The following is an 18,589-nucleotide window of genomic DNA, read 5'->3' as shown; positions in this document are numbered from 1 at the left end:
GTTATATGTAGCATTTTATAAAATACTATAAAGTATCAGAAAAACAAGTGAGTATCTATTCCAATCATCATCCTTAATTTCACAAAAATGAGCAAACCAAAGCCTTGTGAGATATTTTCAGATTTGTTGTTTTTCATATTATTTGCTTGGATATGGCTGGCCATAAGTTGAAACATATAGCTGAAGTTAATGAACTATTTCCATATATTTAGCTTCCATTTCCATAACAAGATGAAAGGAAACCAATCTCCATTTGAAATCAGCAAACATTGCTAATTACAAGAGTGTAATTGTCAGCAACTTCATCAGATGAAAAAGACAGGGAATGCTGGGACATGTTCCTTGTGATGGCCCTTGTAAAATGCTACTTTTTTCAGTCAGAAATAAAGAGTCTGGACAGGATATTGGGTAGATTGGAGAATTACCTGGAGGGCAGATGTTTTCATGGAAACAGAATGCTAAAGTGAAATATCATCATGAATTCCCTTCCATTCAAGGACTATTTTTACAAGTTGCTCATCTAGAAAGGACACATGATTTTTTTTCTGTATTTCTATGCTGTTGTTAATACAATTCTTATTGTTCTGACCTAAGTTCTCTCCAATTACCCATTCATGAGTATGTTTTACTCTGCAGCATGGTGATTCTTACCAAAGCCCTGCCTCTGTAAGTTGTCATTACACGCTCTCCACCCACATGGTCCCCACACACTTTGGGTTTAAAATAAATATCTTCTGGCAATTTTCACAGATTTCAACACATATAAACCATTTTTTCCTTCAAACTCACAAAAATAACAAAACATCTGAAAAGGATATATGTGTACCTACTGCAATGTGAGAAAAAAAGAAATGAAAATTCTTTTTAAATAGAATCAAAAGCATATGTGATATTCTTGAACACTGACATTAAAATTGACAACTGTAAGTCTGCAAATCTATATTCAAAATAAATAACAATCTCTAATGGTTTCCCAAATAGCTCCACATCTATTGAGAACCACTTTTGTCTTTTCAGCTAAAATTTGTTTTTCATTTAAACTAGTTTTATTTTTGTAGGACAAAAATAATTTAGTCATGCATTCTTATAAAATATTCCTTTTTTAAATCTCATGAATAATTATATACAAATTTTAAATTAAGGTGAGTATAACAAATCTAACAAATGGTACTTATACATGATGAAAAATTGTTAAAATGGTCATTGAAAATTTAAATGTTTTAGAGCTTATGCTCATTTTAACACAGAAATTATATCCTGTCCCAACCATGTTCATAACTCTCCCTTATGTCTTGAATGAAACCAGAAGTCTTTATGTTGGCCTACAATATCCCACATCTTATCCCAATCACCATTCAGATAGCATTTGCTACCAAGCCCATCCATCCTTTTGCTTCAATTACAGCGACCTTAAGTGAAATACACTGAGCTTCTTCCCATCTTGAGGTCTTTGTACTTCTTTTCTCTCTCCCTCTAAAGCTCTTCATTCAGGCATTCACAGAAGTCACTTTACTCCCTTCAGTTAGCCATCAGCTTAAATATTGCCCTCAGAAAAGCCTTGTCTGTTCCCTAATCAAAATAATACACTGCTTACCCTGATTTATTTTGCTTATAGCAACTACCACTACTTGGAATTATATAATTATGTGTCTATTTTCTGTATCTTCCTCTAGACTACAGATTCTTAAACAGGAAGTTGTCAGGTGTGCATACCGTTGGGTCAATGATAGGTAGTAAGTGATCAACATAGTATGTTAAATTGAACTCTATGAGTCACATTTTGATTTCTTGAAAGTATATGCTGTAGGTAAAACTTTGGGTTTCCAAAAGCACTTTCCTTGTTACTCTTAAAAGCGAAGAAAATGAAGAAGATGGAAAAATCAGGCCCACATAAGAGCAAAAAAGGCAAGACCTTTTACTTTTAGAACAAAACCTTTCTGTTCTGTTTGACATTATTTCAACTGTCATCCTACTCTTTCAATGTTATTTTTTCTTATTATTAACTTCTGATAACTCTCTCCATGTTCCCCCCACACATTTTTTATGATTTCAATCTTCTTTACATAACAGACTTGTCAAAATTTCCACTGCAAGACGGATTGTACCATGCCAGGATATATAGCTACATGCATTTTGTATACCTGCCTTTTAATCACCTAGAATGGCAACTTCTTCCTGAGAGAGACTACATTTATCTTATATGTCATTTAGAGATAATAGTTCACTATTTTTAAACAATTCCATTTTATTAATAAATGATTGGACCTGTATAAAGAACAAAGTGCCACCATATATTTACTAGGTAAGAGATGGAATACCTTTCTTGTCACAAAGTGTCAAAAAGTATCTTTTGGGCCCATGGACTCCTTGCCTTCTCCTATTTATATAGGGAGCTGAGCTTCAAAGAGAAGTCAGCATATTCCTGTGCTGATTCACTTACATTATAAAATATATCCATATGCTTCCCCAAGGAGCACGCATTTTGCCCAGCCCTCACCAGAAAGCAAACTGATTAAGAACAGAGCCACCAACAACCATTAATTTTAATCTTTGCAGAAGAATTAGTTATAGATTAAAGATGAAAAAGTCTCATAGCCCTCCCTAATCCAAAGGGGAAAAAAGGTAGGTTGTAATATATTCAAAGACAAAATGTTCTAATAATAAACATTTCGATTTTGTAACATTGAACACAGCAAAAAATTAGATTAGTAGATTCCTGCTAATGTGCAGGTGGCACTATTCCCCGGCTAAGGAACTCTCTGTGATGTGCAGGTATCACCTCACGCCGTGATCAGCAATACATTAATATACATTTTTCTACATTTGAGTACTCATTTAGTAGGTCGTAAGTCCCAGAAGGTATAGGTCCAAACCTCAACAGCCTTTCGATCTAGTTAGGAAGGCAAGAAGTAAAACCATACATTATATATAAAATAGCACTTATAATGTCAAGAGTAATTCCAACTATAGATGATATACACTTGGGACATTGAGAAGGCTTCAAGGAGAAGGTCAGTGTTAAACGCTGATTCTCAAAGGAGAAAACTAAAGGGCAAAAATTCCAATAGACTCTACTAAAGCAAGGGGCAGTGTAAATGTGCACAGAAATGTAGATGATGTTTTTATCCCTGGGTTTCTTTTCAATATCAGATCATATCCCACTCTGTCAAATCTAGCTGCTGAAGCCAGTGCACCAGTGGGAGAACAACAGCAACACACACACACACACACACACGCACACACACACACAGGTTCAGAAAAACAACATAAGACATATGAAGAGTAGAAAGAAAAAAACAGTGAATCATTCTTATAGCTCTGAAGGAAAAATCATACTCCTTTTTCAGTGAATTTTCTTTTCACCATTCCTGTTCTTTCGACAAAAGAGAAGTTAAACTGTAGAGTTTTAACAACCACAGACAATGCTTTTTCAGGTAATTTAGGCAAAAAGAAATTGACATATTTTATTCTGCAGCAGGCCAAGTAAAACACTCACTATTAAGTCGTTTGCTGACAAATGGCCTAAGAGTTCCCCAGATGAGAACAAACAGTCGTGTTGTATCAACTGGATGCTATCATGATAAACCTCAGCACTGTGTGAATGCATGCAGAGCTGGCAGTGGCATTGAAGAATATGGAGTGAGTCACAGAGAGTAGAACTAAGAGAATAGCCGAGTAATGGAATAACGTGCGAATGCATTCCTTTTCTTGTCCCGGTAGCATCAGCAGGAACCCACAAGTACTTATTATTGCACATTCCTAGATAATGTCTTAAGGTCCTCAAAAAAAGAGTAAAAAATGGAATTTCAAAAAAACCCTGCTATTTAATTGCATAACTATGAGTAGTCTATAAAAAAAAATCTTGCATGTGTAAAATGATGGATTTTAAATAAATAATAGTTAACTTTCCTTTCATCGAGTATTCATCTTATTACCTAATTAGGTAATAAGAAATTGGAACTTCACTAACTGATTTCTAAAAATTAGTATAATTTAAAAATATATAATAAATAAAATGCTTAATATATTTATTTGTTGGATATTTATAACATTTGCATGTTGTATGAAATAGAACATATAAAACCATATATACGTGTGTGTCATTCTAAAATAGAAAATTTCCCACTACATTGTTAGAAAAATTGCAAAGAAAAACAGTTTGCTTTTATTAAGGTAGTAATTTGCCAAGCCTATTAAAATTGAATTATTATAGAGCTAGTGTTTCAGAGTCTTATAGACACCTATAGTAAGTTCCTTTTGAGATCATAGATGTAATTCTACTATATTTGTTTCTGATGAATGTACACTATAAATGAAGTTCTTGTTTTACTAGATTTGTCCATGAATCAGAATATGATTTCTGTAATTAAATCATAAAGTTTATTCTAAACATGAACTTAGAAAAATGCCACATAATAACTTTCCCATACTGAAAACTTTATGAAAACATCTTTGTCTTAAAATTAAAGAAGTGGTAATGTGTGCAGAAATGACACTTCTTAATTCTTCAGATTTTTGTCATGAGTAATATAATGTTTTTAAGGGTATAACTGGTTAATAATCATGGCCACGAATGCAGACACTGCCTAACATAAAAGTCTAAAATTATGTGATGTGCCACCACCTGGTATCACTTCTCACTCATAAGTCAAGTCCCTGAGGTAAACTGAAGCTGGGCCTTATTAAATATATTTTCATGACATTGTCTTTGATGATTGGTGATCATTAGGAAATTTCCTAAACTTGGCAACATTTAATTACTTCCACCTGAATGAAAAACAAGGGCTGGATGCCATCTCCCAAAGGTCATTAGGACAATGGAGGAGTTTCAGGTTCTTTTTCTCCCAAGAGAGTATAAAGCAGTAATTAGAGTTTACATTATGGAAATAAGAAAGATAGGGGAATAAAACAATAATCAGAGTCTGATGCAATTTAATAAACATATACAGAAAGAAAGAATGGAATAGAGTAACAGATATAGCCACTCAACCTAAATACTATTTTAAAAAATCCAACATTTTTTAATTGACTTTTTAATATTGTGCTTTTGATGTTTTCTACTTTAATTAATTGCAAATGGGCAGGCTACCAGCAAATTAAATAAATACTTATAGAATAAGCATGGTTAAGTTATAATATAATGGTATATTTGATATTTCAGGCAGCACAAAAATGATTAGATAAATACACAACAGATCTAAGAAAGACCCAAGCATTTCTTCAGACCAAAAAACCAACTGAATGTTGTTCAAAGTGACCTAAAGGGAGGAGATAACTCTGCCAATTCTGAATTACAAAGCTGTTAGCTACTTCCTCACCTATAGATAATGTTTGTATGAGTTGGAACTTTTCATAGCCACTATTTAGGATTCCATTTTCACTTCTATTATCATTAATTGATGAATACTAAATCTATTAGAAATAATAGCCATGTAAAAAGATCTCAGAAAGTGTAATGGGAATTCTTGGTCATGTAACATACACAGCTTGATACTATCTTCAACAACTGCATGTTTTCCAGAAAGTTTACACAGTATATACTTCAGCTTCTAAGTATAAAACCACAGCATAAAAAACTAAATTCAGGTGATGGCTTTTGCTGAATATTTTCTATTCTTAAATAAAGCTTTAGGGTCACAGTGCAAGCAAAGGTAAGACACAGAAAAGCAGAATTTAAAAAAAAATCTATTTCTGCAGGAAAATAAAATACATTATAAATATACTTTGATGAGAAACTGAAGACATTTTCTAAGAAACTGTGCTATATTATAAAGCATATGCTTTGTTAAATAGTCACACATTTTTTCAATAAATGTACTGTATTTGGAAAGCATCAGCATTTCAACACCTGAAAAATATGACTCCAATATTTCAACATCTTTAATTTCCTGAAAATTAAACTTTTCAACTTCAATGAACTTAAGTCTTAAAAGTAACTCCAATTTTGCTTCTAAGTTCTGAGAAAGTGCATATGTAATTCTTCTATTCACTTACATATAGAATATGTGAATTAAATCTATTTCATGGAATTTATGCAGGCATTATGATTCAGTTTATTTCAAAGTAGATGTTTATAAGCATTTTATGACATAAAAATGTCACTAATGGTTAACATTTCCTCATTGTTCTCCTGGAAACACAAATAAATTTCAAAATAAAATGAAATTTAAAAGTTGTTTCAAGAAATAAATTTTAAAATAATACTGATTTCACATATTTAGGATAAAACTTTTAGCTGGATGAAATTAGCATCTCATCAACATTAGTTATAATAATGCCTGCATTCAATCTTATAGACATTATACAGTATTACTATGACTCAGGGACACTTTATGAAAAACATTGCCACTGACATCAAGTTTTTGAAAATATTTTTCCTTTTAATATTTCTTCCTTTATTTCCCCTTAACCAGAGCCCTTTTTAATTCATATATACTTCTGATTTGATGTCCTGATACTGATTTGCACTATCCAACTGTCCTAAATAAAGATTGCAAGTGACCAAAAGACAAGACCATATGAGTACACATATATGTATATATAATTATTTATACGCATATATAATTGTATGAGAAATAAGAACCTACACTATTCTGAAGCATCTTCAAAATTTGTCACAAAATTACCAATATGTAAAAGAGAAATACAAGCAATAGAATATGGATTTTCACTAATTAATTTTTGAAAATGCACCAGTAGGACTTCAAAATGCATGTGAGATTAAATCAAGATCAAGTTATTGTATTCTACTGTACTATAACTTCCCACTTAGCCAAAAATTCTCCACATATAAAATATTCCATTAGTTAGCTATATGACAGCATGAGAAATTCTGCTCAACACAAGATGCCTAAAAAATTAGGTTGATTTTAACTACATTATCATTTAAAGAAAGCAATTAAGTTAGTCAGGAACACAAAACTCAAAAGGCAGCCTTGGGAATAACTTTTTCTCATAGCCATTACCAAATCCCCATTGAATTGATTAACTATGCCAGAAAGGAAGCATAAAGCCAAAGAAAGAACACTATCACTACTTGGCTTATCTAAGAACTCATAAAAGTAAAGGGCTCTAACCATCCTATTTCATTAGATTCTGTCATATGTAAATGCTGCTACTTTTCTGTAGTTTGATTAACATTATTAATTATTTCATACCTTTCTCTTTTCTATAATCTAAAAAAATCTTAATTCCAGCTTAAAATGTATTTTAAAAAACATTAATTTGGGATATGCCGTTTTGCTTGCAAAACACCATTACTCCCAAATAAAAGAATGCACAAAATTCTGTATTGCGACCAGCGCTGGGGAACCATCACTCTCACCAGATACTACTTTACCTTCTATGTTTACTTAATGATCATGAACCCATTGCCTGATGGGATCTGTAGCTTCTCCAAAAAATGGAGGATGCCAGTTACTTGCTTCTTTTTTGAAACTATGAACCTCGAGTCTTACATATGTTTCAAATATCATTCCACTGCATTTTATAGAGTTGATCAGTTTCAGTCTTGATATTCTAAACCTGTATAACTTATCAGCCACAATGAAAATGCATGTCTTTGAATATGTGCATATATATTACAAAATTATTTTATGCGATATCTATAATCTATATTTTATAATATAAAATAAGAATTATAGTTTTTGGAGGGAAAATACATGCCAAAAGTATCTATTCCTTTGAAAGTAATCCTTCAAATATACATAAAAACTTTTCACTTGAATACACACACTGGAACACTTTATAGGCATTTTGATACATTTGATGCACGTTTATACCTTTACTGGGACACAGATTTTGTTTTCAGTCTTACTATGTTTTTATTTATTCACATATATAATATTGATGATCCTCCCTCATATTCAGGAATTCTAAAATTTCTTTGTTGTATTTATCACTTCCAGGCATCCATACTCAGCATCAATACTCAACTAAGTACCTCAATCTCTGTATCATACACATTTCATAGATCAAAAGAGCTCCTTAAAACCGTTTAGATAATGCTTTCCCAAACCCATTTAGAAAAGAGAAAAATTACTTTTTTCCTTTGATTTACTATATAACTTTAGTGGGTCCACAATCACGTCACACACATGCAACCTGCACCCCATTCCCCTTGATGTGACCTACCCTAGTGTTGTCATGGTGACGATGGTATACCAGAAGGCGGCAGGGATGCTGGTGAACTTGCTGGCGGAAGACCCCTTCTCTGCGTAGAACATAACTGTAGCGAAAATGATGATAGCCATGGTGAGAGAGAAGAGCAAGAAGCCCAATTCGGATGCACAACTCTTCAGTGTGTACCCCAGGATGCGCAGGCCTTGAGAGTGGCGAGAAAATTTAAAGATCCGGAAGACACGGAAGACTCGGAGTGTGACAAAGGCCCCGCTAACATCCTCATTGTCTGTCATCACTAGCCCAATGTAATAAGGCAGAATGGCCACCACGTCTATGATACTCATGACGCTACGCACAAAACGGTAACGACTGGGCGCTGCAGCTAGGCGAAGCAAGTACTCAACAGTGAAGATCATGACGCAGGCAGTATCCAAGCAAAAGAAGGCCACTGCATAGCGCTCCCCACATGGCAGTTCTTTAATGTGACCTGGGCTAGACCCACAGGGCACTGTTTCAACCACATTAGCGATGACTGAGACGGCAATGAAGAACCCTGTAACGTAGTAGAACACCAGGGCCATCGTGCTGGTGTGGGGGTTCTCAAAGGCCCGCCAGACCCTCTGCCGAGCAGTCATAGTGGGCAGCGCGTTCTCTCCTGTGTTGTCAGTGTCAGCGTCGTCCTGGAGGCGCTCTGCGTTCTCTCGCCTTCGATCCTTGTACTCCTCATAACAGCAGTCGCCAATAATTTCTGGGATGAGGCCAAAGAAGGCCAATTCTTCATCATAAGCAGAGATGCACTCATGGCGAGGATAGTGGAGCTTCCCAGTGCGGTAGAAATTCAGGATATGACGGAAGATGTCTGGGTCACGGTCAAAAAAATACTGCTGAGTCTCTGGATGGTAGAAAAAGTCCCTCTCTGAACTGCCCAGCAGAGTGTCTGGATAGCGTTCCAGGGTGTCCTGCCATGTTTGGAAACGGGTACCACTCACATTCAGCACAATTAGAGCATCTTGAGTCCTTTTTCTCTCCTGCCTTGGGGGAGCCGGCATAGGCGCCGAAGCCACAGGCATCCACCCGATGGCCGCTGCCCTTGCAAAGGGCAGCCACGCTGCTACACCTGCCGCCATGGTGCCTTGAAGTGGAGGCCCGAAGGGTAATCAGGCCTCTATAGAGGGTCAAAGTAGCCACAACCACCCACTTCCTCCTGTCAAACAAATACTACAGAGAAAGGTGGTCCAGAGGTATCAATCTTATTCCAAGGTAGGGCTCCTGGTGAAGTCACAGGTCTCAGAAGGGCAAGTTTCCCCCAGAGACAAGTATTTAGAAAACAAAATGTCCTGACAATCACGCCCAACAGAACCTAACCAAACCTTTTCCAGCAGTTGGGCCAGGCCACTGCTGGTACAAATATGTACACAGGTGACTTTAGGTGTAGTAATTTCTTCAAACAGGTGTCTTTGATTTCTTCCTTGACACGTGGTTAACGTGGGGTCAGTATGCTTTGTGTAGGGCAGAAAAAAAACCGAAGGACAATCACTCAGTGGTATTCTTTTGCCTAATTAGGCAACACTTACACCTTCCCTTTTGGCTCTCTCAAACCTTCCTTTTTCAAGTGGCCCTTCCCGCCAAAGGAGTCTCAAAAAGACGACCTGTTGTAGCTTCCCAGATGCAATCACAGACAGTACCCCACGTCTCTTTGGGAGTCCGGTGACCACCCCTACCCCTCGGGCAGTATTTGTAGAGATGGGGTTGCTGTGTGATGGGCACAGTGGGGGATGTTTGTATAGATCCTCCTCCTCCTAAGTCTACAAGCACCCCTGTGTCTGCCAGAAGCGTTCGTCCAATCGCCCCTTCACTCTCTTTTCAAGTTCAGCTCAGGTGCAGTATGACAGTTAAGGAGCCGGGGAGCTGGCAGCCGCCACCGTCTCGGCGGCAGTAGCATCCGTCTGCGCACAGAACGCGCCTCGCCTGCGGTACATACCTGGCCAAGTGTGCACCGGGGCTGAGTTGCATGGAGACTTTCTCCTCGCCGAGCACCCGAAAAAGGAAAAGCAGAGGGAGCAGCTCGCGAGCAGCCGAATCCAGGCACCGAGGGAGCATAAATAAAGCTCAAGCGAGCTCCGCTTCCCCTTCCCCCATCCCTCCGTGCTTCCCTCCTCCTTTTCACCTTCCCAAAGCCGGGCGCAGGGGAGCCCAGCGGCAGCAACAAGTTCAAAAGGTGCGGGGGAAGCGAACCGAGGGGACTCGCTCCTGCCAACTTACTGCGCCGCCGCTGTAGCCAGGGCCGGAGCTGCGCTCTGCGGGGCTGCGGGGCTCCGGGACTGCCGGGCTGCCGGGGCTGTGGCGCTGCGGGGTCGGAGCCGGGGCTGGCGCGGGCAATCGCCGGAGCACTGAGGCTGGACGCGCTCGGCAACGCGGGGGCGCGGGAGGGCGGCTGGCTGCTTCCCCGCCAGTGGGTGGTCCTGCATGTCCCCGAGCTCCCCGCGCCGCTCTGCTGGTGCGATCAATAAATAAGGAGAAAATAAATAAATAACCGAGCACACGCCCCACCACGCAGGTTATGAACGGCGTCTCCCGCCTTTCCCTGGGCTTGACCTTTCTCCACCCCCCGCCCCCTCGGGCTCCTCTGGCTCCACCCCAGCCACCCACCAGCCCCGGCGAAAAATGTCACCGAGGGAGAGCATCCAGGTGGATCTGCCAGGGGAGGAGAGCGAGCCTCGCTGAACAAAGGGAAGCGGCACGCGCTGGGCTGCGGTGGCTCGTTGGAGGAGAGGAGGACGGGGACCGGTGCCTTGCTTCTGTCTCCCTGGGTCCCGGTTCCAGGCGAGCGTGGGAAACCGGGAAAGAGAGAGAGAGAAGCTGGGAAGGCGGGTGAGCGGAGCGGAACGCGCAGGAATTGGTTGTCTTCTGGGGGAGACTGGGGGGCAAGCCCTGCAAAGCCCCGCGGCGGAATTTTTAAGTGCTTTTTCCTCTTTTTCTTTCTTTTTATTTGTTCATACCAGATGTTAACGTTGCGGAGGTTAGTACGTCATCTATCCAACTTGACGAAAAGTCTGTCAGTCTCCTTGGTCTAGGTCTTGCCACGACTCCTTTCCCCGTCCTTTGCGAATGACAGGAAGGATTTAGAACCCTTTTCTAAATGTCAAGGGGCGTGAGTTCGCAGTGAGTGTGAGTCCCCTTCATTCTCTCTGCGTATCTCTGTGCAGATCAAAAATGGTTAAAATAGTTAAAGGTGTCCTTGTGTGGAGTCGGTGAAGTGGAGAGAGATTAGGAAATTGTGGCTGCCAACCGTTATGTTTTTCGTGTACCCCGCCCCCTATTCATTAGGAATCTTCCTTAAAACCAAGCCTATGCCATTTAGAACCACTAGATGGCGTAAAGGGAGAGAAGTTAAATCTATTCCTAAGCTTTGGATGCTTTAGAAGGTGAAGGATCAAAATGAACTGAGACAGCAGAGGATCAGATCATATAAACATCCTCAAATCTCCTACTCCCACCCACATTTTTAGCATTTAGATATATTACTCAGGCTTGAGTTTACATATTGATGGATATGAAATGAGATATGGACTCTTTCCTGTTGAAATGCGTTTGAAAATTAAATTTAGTGACAATAATAATAACAAAGGCATTTGGAGATACTGAAATTTTTATCTATGTTGATTAAGGAAAGGTGTATACTTCCTACCTGAAAATTACCTCTTCAGGACTTGGTTTGACTGTTCTTGGTTTGTAATTAAATGGATTGTGATGTATAGTCTTAAGCTGAATTGGCTTTCAAGCCCTGCAGACAATAGGCAAGATGTGCTAACCTTAAAAATCTGAAATGAAGTACCTGTTAGAAAGGATGTGAACTAAGAAAATAAATTATATAGAAAATCACCAGAGCAGAAAAATAAACCTTAATAATGTATGGGTTTTTCTATAGAAATGGAAAGTTATTTGTTGTTTACTTGTTTAGTGGTATAGTGGTTTAAGGAATCCCATGTTAATAGTTAATGAAGTTGAAGCTAATGCACCATGTAAAGTTTGGAAACACAGAACTGAAGACTCCAGTTGTTTGTATTAGTTGAGGTGAAAGATGCTTGTTAACAAATCTGCATAACCTGCCTAACTTAAAACATGTTAACTGGAAAATAAGGGGGCAAGAACTTAGAGAAATAAATGTAGATGTTGAACTTTACAAAAACCCCCGAATAAGCAAGAATATAAAATCTGCTGTATGGTCTACTCTCCCCCACTCTCCACAAGCTACTTGATGGGGTGGAGAGGATGTGGGCTTGGAAGTTAAACACGTCTCGATTCAAATTGTAGCTGAGAAATTCCTCATAGGCTTTGTTTCATTTGGCAAACTACTTCTGTTTAAAAATTGTGGATAATAAAAGTTAACTTTTTAAGCCTATTGTGTGGATTAAACAGGATAATGCTTCTGAACACCAATATAGAACTGGGCACACACAGAAGGTACTCAGTGTCAATTTCTCTTTACTTTAATGCATAATGGAAATGAAAATTCTTCTTTCCAGCCTATATTTGAAACTCCCACAGATACATATTTTTATGTTTACTCTTGCTCATGAATTCAAAAATTCCCTTGCAGTGATATACTGGTAACTCCAATATTTTAATATTCATTGATTTGTTGAGATGCTATATGATGGTTATGTACACAGAATCCAGCAGAACATTCTATATCCTTCCCTTGCCCAGGGATTCCTGTTCTTACTGCTGGAATTTTCATTTTGTGTACTCTGCTTGGTTGATGAAAAATAAACTCCATAATATCAAAATTGAATTCAATCACCCATCTTCTCCAGTTGTCTACCCTGTTTTCTCTACTAATAAATAAAGTCTAAGGAAGAAAACTGGAGGTCGCCATGGACCATGTCCTGCCCTTCTCTGTTTCCCGCCGACAGACACAGACTCATCCAAAGACCCAGTAAGCCCTGTATATTCCAACCTCACAAGCAGTCTATCCTCATACTGTACCTAGAGTGATTTCTAAAAACTATTTTGAGATAATTATAGATTCATATGCAGTTGTGAGAAAAAATAGAGATCCCTTATACCTACCACCTAATTTTTCTCAAAGGTGTCATATCTTTCACATTACAGTACAATGTCACAACCAGGAAACTTTGACACAATCTATCAATCTTATACAGATTTCACCAGTTTCATATACACTAATTTTTGTGTGTTTAATAAGCCCTATTTAATTTTATCACACATGTAGATTTGTGTGACTGTGGTCACAGGAAACATATAGGGAGATTTCTATCTCTGGAAAATCCTTTCATAGCCCCACTGTCTCCCTGTATCCCTCTCTTCTCCTTCCTTATTCTTTGTCACCCACTAACCTGATCTTCTCTATAATGGATCAACTCACTGCTATTTAATAGAAATCATGCAATGTAATTTGCCAAGATTGTTTTATTTGGCTCAGAATTACATTAAGATAATCCAGTTGTTGCATGTACCATTAGAATTATTTTATTGCTGACCAGTAACACCCACTAAAGGACATTTAGGTTAATTTTAGTTTTTGACTGTTATGAATAAAACTTCTATGCTGTACATGTTATTGTATGAACAGAAGTTTTCATTTATTTGGGATAAATACCCAGTAGTGAAATTGCTGGATTTTATAACTACATTTTTAGTTTTAACAGAAGCTGCCACAATTTTTTCCAGAGGGACTGCAGTATTTTATGTCTCACCATAAAGTATAAGTTATCTGGCTCCTTAGCATCCTCATCAACATTTGGTATTATCACTATTTTCATTTTAGTCATTCTGATACTGTATAGTGATATCTCACTGTGATTTCAGTTTTCATTTTTCTAATGGCTAATTTTGGTTGAACATATTTAAATGTGCATTTTTGCCATCTGTATATTCTTCAGCAAAATGTGTGTTCCTCTTTTGCCCATTTTTCAATTGGATGGTTTGTTTTACAGTGTTGACTCTTGAGAGTACTTTATATATTACAAATAATTTACCTTTGTCAGATGTGTTGTCTGCAAATATTTTTCCTAGTCTGTAGCTTGTCTATTCATCCTCCTAACAGGATTTTTTTGCAAAGCAAAAGTTGTTAATTCTGATGAGGTCCAATTCATGATTTTTTTTTGCCTTTATGAGTCATTTTGTTAGTATCAAATCTAACAACTCTGCCTAGCCCTGTGTCCCAAAGATTTCTTCATTTGTTTTAAAGATTTAAGTTTATGATCAATTTTGAGTTAATTTTTGTATATGGTTCTGAGGTGGTTTAGGTCAAAGTCCTTTTTTTCTCTTTTCTCCCTATAGCTGTCAAGTATCTTCAGCACTGTTACATGAAAAGTCTCTTCTTATATTGAATTGCTTTTGTACCTTTGCCAAAAATGAGTAGAGTATATTTTTGTGATCTATTTTTAGGTTCTCTACTTTTTTCCATTTATGTGTGTCTATCCCCTCACTAAAACACACTTTCTTGATAGTAACTGAATTGTAACTCTTAACATGATGTAAATTATTCTTTATACTTACTTTTTTCAAAATTGATTTAGATATTCTAGGCCCTTGCCTTTTTACATTTTAGAGTGAACTTGTCTATGTATACAAGATGCCTTGCTAGGATTTCAAATGGCATTGCATTACATCTAGAATTCAGTTTGGGAGTACTGGGATTTTAATAGGCATCATATTCTATCTATAAATCAATGTGGGGGAATGGACACAAATATTTTACAGAGTCTCTCAATCTATGAGCATGTCATGTCTTTTCATTTATTTAGCTCTTTTTATATTCTTTAATCAGCTTTTGAAATTTTCAGGATACAGATCCTGTGCATGTTTATTAAACTTATAGTAAGTATGTTATTTCATTTAGAGGAATTGTGAAAATTATTGTGCATTTTTTAAAATTTCAGGTTTTATACATTCATTGTTAGTATATAGAAATGCAATTGAAAGGTTCTATTTATAACAGTTAAGTCCATAAGATCTAGAGCATTATTCAATGTGACAATATATAGAATCTTTCATCCCAAAGAAGCAAAATACACATTCTTTTCAAATGCACATGGAACATTTTCAAAGATAGACCACATGATAGGACACAAAACCAGCCTCAACAAATTCAAGAAAATCGAAATCATATCAAGCATTTTCTCAGACCACAAGGGTCTGAAACTAGAAACCAACCTCTAGGAAAAAACTCAAAAACATTCAAGTTCATGGAGATTGAATAGCATGCTGTTAAACAATGAATGGGTTAGTAATGAGATCAATGAAGAAATCAAAAAGTTTCTGGAAACAGATGAAAATGAACAAACAACAGTGCAAAACCTATGGGACACAACGAAGGCAGTCCTGACAGAGAAGTTCATAGTGATACAGGCCCACCTAAAAAACACAGAAACATTTCAAATTAGCAGTCTAACCCTACATCTAGAAGAACTAGAGGAACAACAACAAAGCCCAGAGAGAGTAGAAGGAAAGAAATAATCAAGATTAGAGCAGAATTAAATGGCATAGAGACTAAAACAACAATCCAAATGATCAATACATCCAGGAGCTGGTTCTTTGAAAAGAAACAAAGTTGACAAGCCTTCAACCAGACTCATCAAGAAACAAAGAAAGAGGACCCAAATAAATAACATCAGAAATGAAAGAGGAGACATTACAACTGATGCCACAGAGATACAAAGGATAGTAAGAACTTACTAGGGGCAACCATATGCCAAGAAATGTGAAAACCTAGATGAAATGGACAAATTTCTAGAAAAATACAATCTTCCAAAACTAAATGAAGAAGTAGAAAGCCTGAACAGACCAATAACAGCAAATGAAATTGAAGCAGTAAAAAACTCCTGGTACACAAAACCCCTGGACCAGGTGTTTTCACAGAAGAATTTTACAAAACACTTAAGGAAGAGCTAACCCCTATTCTTGTCAGACTATGCCAAAACATTGAAGGAGAAGGAAGATTTCCAAACTCTTTTTATGAGACTAACATCATCCTAATCCCAAAACCAGATAAAAACACAACGAAGAAAGAAAACTACTGGTCAATATCATTGATGAATATAGATGCTAAAATTCTCAACAAAATATTGGCAAATCACATCCAACAATACATTAAAAAGAGGATACACCATGATCAAGTGGGATTCATCCCAGGGATGCAAGGATGGTAATTTATCTACAAATCAATAAACATAATACATCACATAAACAAAAAGAAAGACAAAAATCACATGATCATATAAACACATGCTGAAAAAACATTTGATAAGGTATAGTACCCATTTATAATAAAAATAATCAGCAAATTGGGAGTAGAGGGACCTTAACTCAACATGATAAAGATCATTTGTGAGAAACCTGCAGGCAACATCATCCTGAATGGGCAAAAACTAAAAGTTTTCCCACTATGATCAGGAACAAGACAAGGATGTCTGCTTTTACCACTTCTGTTCAACTTGCATTGGAAGTCCTAGCCACAGTGATCAGACACAAAAAAGAACTGAAAACATCCAAATTGGAAAAGAGGAAGTAACACTGTCATTGGTTGCAGATGGCATAATAGTGTACGTAGAAAACCCTATAGACTCACCCAAAAACTACTCAACGTAATAAGCGGATTTGGCAAAACAGTGGGATACAAAGTAAATATTCAGAAATCAAAGGCACTTTTTATACCAACAATGAAATATGAGAACTATAAATCAGAAAAAAATCCCATTTGCCATAGCAGCAGGAAAAAACCAATTACCTAGGAATAAACTTAACCAAGGAGATAAAAGACCTGCATTCAGAAAACTACACAACACTGAAGAAAGAAATTAAGGGAGATACAAATAAATGGAAGCATATACCGTGTTCATGGATTGGAAGAATTAACACTATCAAAATTTCCATTCACACAAAGCAACTTATAGATTCAAAGCAATCCCTATTAAAATATCAATGACATATTTCACAGATATAGAATAAACATTTTAAAAATTTGTATAGAACCATGAATGATGCTGAATATCTGTGGAAATTTTGAAAAAGAAGAACAAAGTTGGAGAGATCACAATAACTGATATCAAACTATATTACAAGGCCACTGTAATCAAAACAGTCTGGTACTGGCATAAGAACAGACACATAGAACAATGGAACAGAATAAGGAGCCCAAAAATAAGCCCATGGTTCTATAGTCAATTAATATTCAACAAAAGGGGCAGGAGCATAAGACTGAGTAAAAATAGCCTCTTTAACAAATGGTGTTGGGAGATCTGGACAGCTACATGCAAAAAAAAAAAAAAAAGTAACTCAACCACCAATTCACACCATACACAAAAATAAACTTAAGTCACAACATCATAAAAGTCATACAGGAGAACATAAGCAGGGAAATCTCAGATATTCCATGCAGCAATATTTTCACCAACATGTCACCTAGAGCAAGAGACAGAAAGGAAAGAATACACAAATGGGACTTCAAGAAAAGGGAACCAACTGTATGGGAAAATATATTTGCCAATGATACCTCAGATACCTGGAAATCAAGGGTTTGATCTCCAAAATATATAAAGAACTCACACAACTCCACACCAGGAAGACAAAAAATCCAATAAAAAAAAATGGGCATAGGACTTGAACAGACACTTCTCTAAGGAGGACATACAGAAGGCCCGGAGACATATAAGAGGATGCTCAGTATCACTAGCCATCAGAGAGATGCAAATTAAAACCAGAATAACATACCACTTCACACTAGTCAGAACGGCCATCATTACCAAATCAACAAACAATAAATGCTGTAGACGTTGTGGAGAAAAGGGAACCCTAGTACACTGTTGGTTAAAATGTAGCCTGGTGCAGCCACTGTGAAAAACAGCATGGAGATCCTCAAAAAACTAAAAATGGAACTGCCCTTTGACCCAGTAATTCCACTACTGGGATTATACCTTAAGAACCCTGGGACACTATTTCAAAAGAACCTATGCACCCCAATGTTCATAACAGCACAATTTACAATAGTCAAGTGCTGGAAGCAACCTAGATGCCCATCAATAAATGAATGGATCAAAATTATGGTACATTTACACAATGGAATACTATGCAGCAGAATGAAAGAAGGAGCTCCTATCCTTTGCAACAGCATGGATGGAACTGGAGAGCATTATGCTAAGTGAAATAAGTCAGGTGGTGAAAGACAAATACCATATGATCTCACTTATAAGTGGAACCTAATCAACAAAACAAACAAGCTAGCAAAATGTAACCAGAGACACCAAAATCAGGAACAAACTGGCAGTAACCAGAGGGGAGGGCATAAGAGAGGGGATAACAGGAAAGAATGGAAAAGGTAACAAAGGAACATGTATAAAGGACCCATGGACAAAGCCAAAGAGGGGTAGGATGGAGGATGGGAGGTGATGTGGGTGGGGCATGGGAAAGTGGTGGTGGGCAAATGAAGGCAACTGTACTTGAG

General features: G+C 37.3%; 1 protein-coding gene across 1 annotated transcript in view; it reads right to left on the bottom strand.

Annotated features, from left to right (window-relative positions):
• The window catches only part of KCND2 (potassium voltage-gated channel subfamily D member 2), a 526,794-nt gene extending 513,912 nt beyond the window's left edge, over positions 1 to 12,882 (bottom strand). Inside the window, exon 1 of the mRNA XM_028526099.2 lies at positions 8,134 to 12,882. Within this exon, the coding sequence (XP_028381900.1) occupies positions 8,134 to 9,248 (1,115 nt within the window). The 5' untranslated portion in view covers positions 9,249 to 12,882. The remainder of the gene's footprint in view (positions 1 to 8,133) is intronic.
• Positions 12,883 to 18,589: the final 5,707 nt, after the last annotated feature.

The sequence above is a fragment of the Phyllostomus discolor genome, chromosome 10, assembly GCF_004126475.2.
Source record: "Phyllostomus discolor isolate MPI-MPIP mPhyDis1 chromosome 10, mPhyDis1.pri.v3, whole genome shotgun sequence".
NCBI lineage: Eukaryota > Metazoa > Chordata > Mammalia > Chiroptera > Phyllostomidae > Phyllostomus > Phyllostomus discolor.
This window is presented reverse-complemented; position numbering and strand designations above follow the sequence as displayed.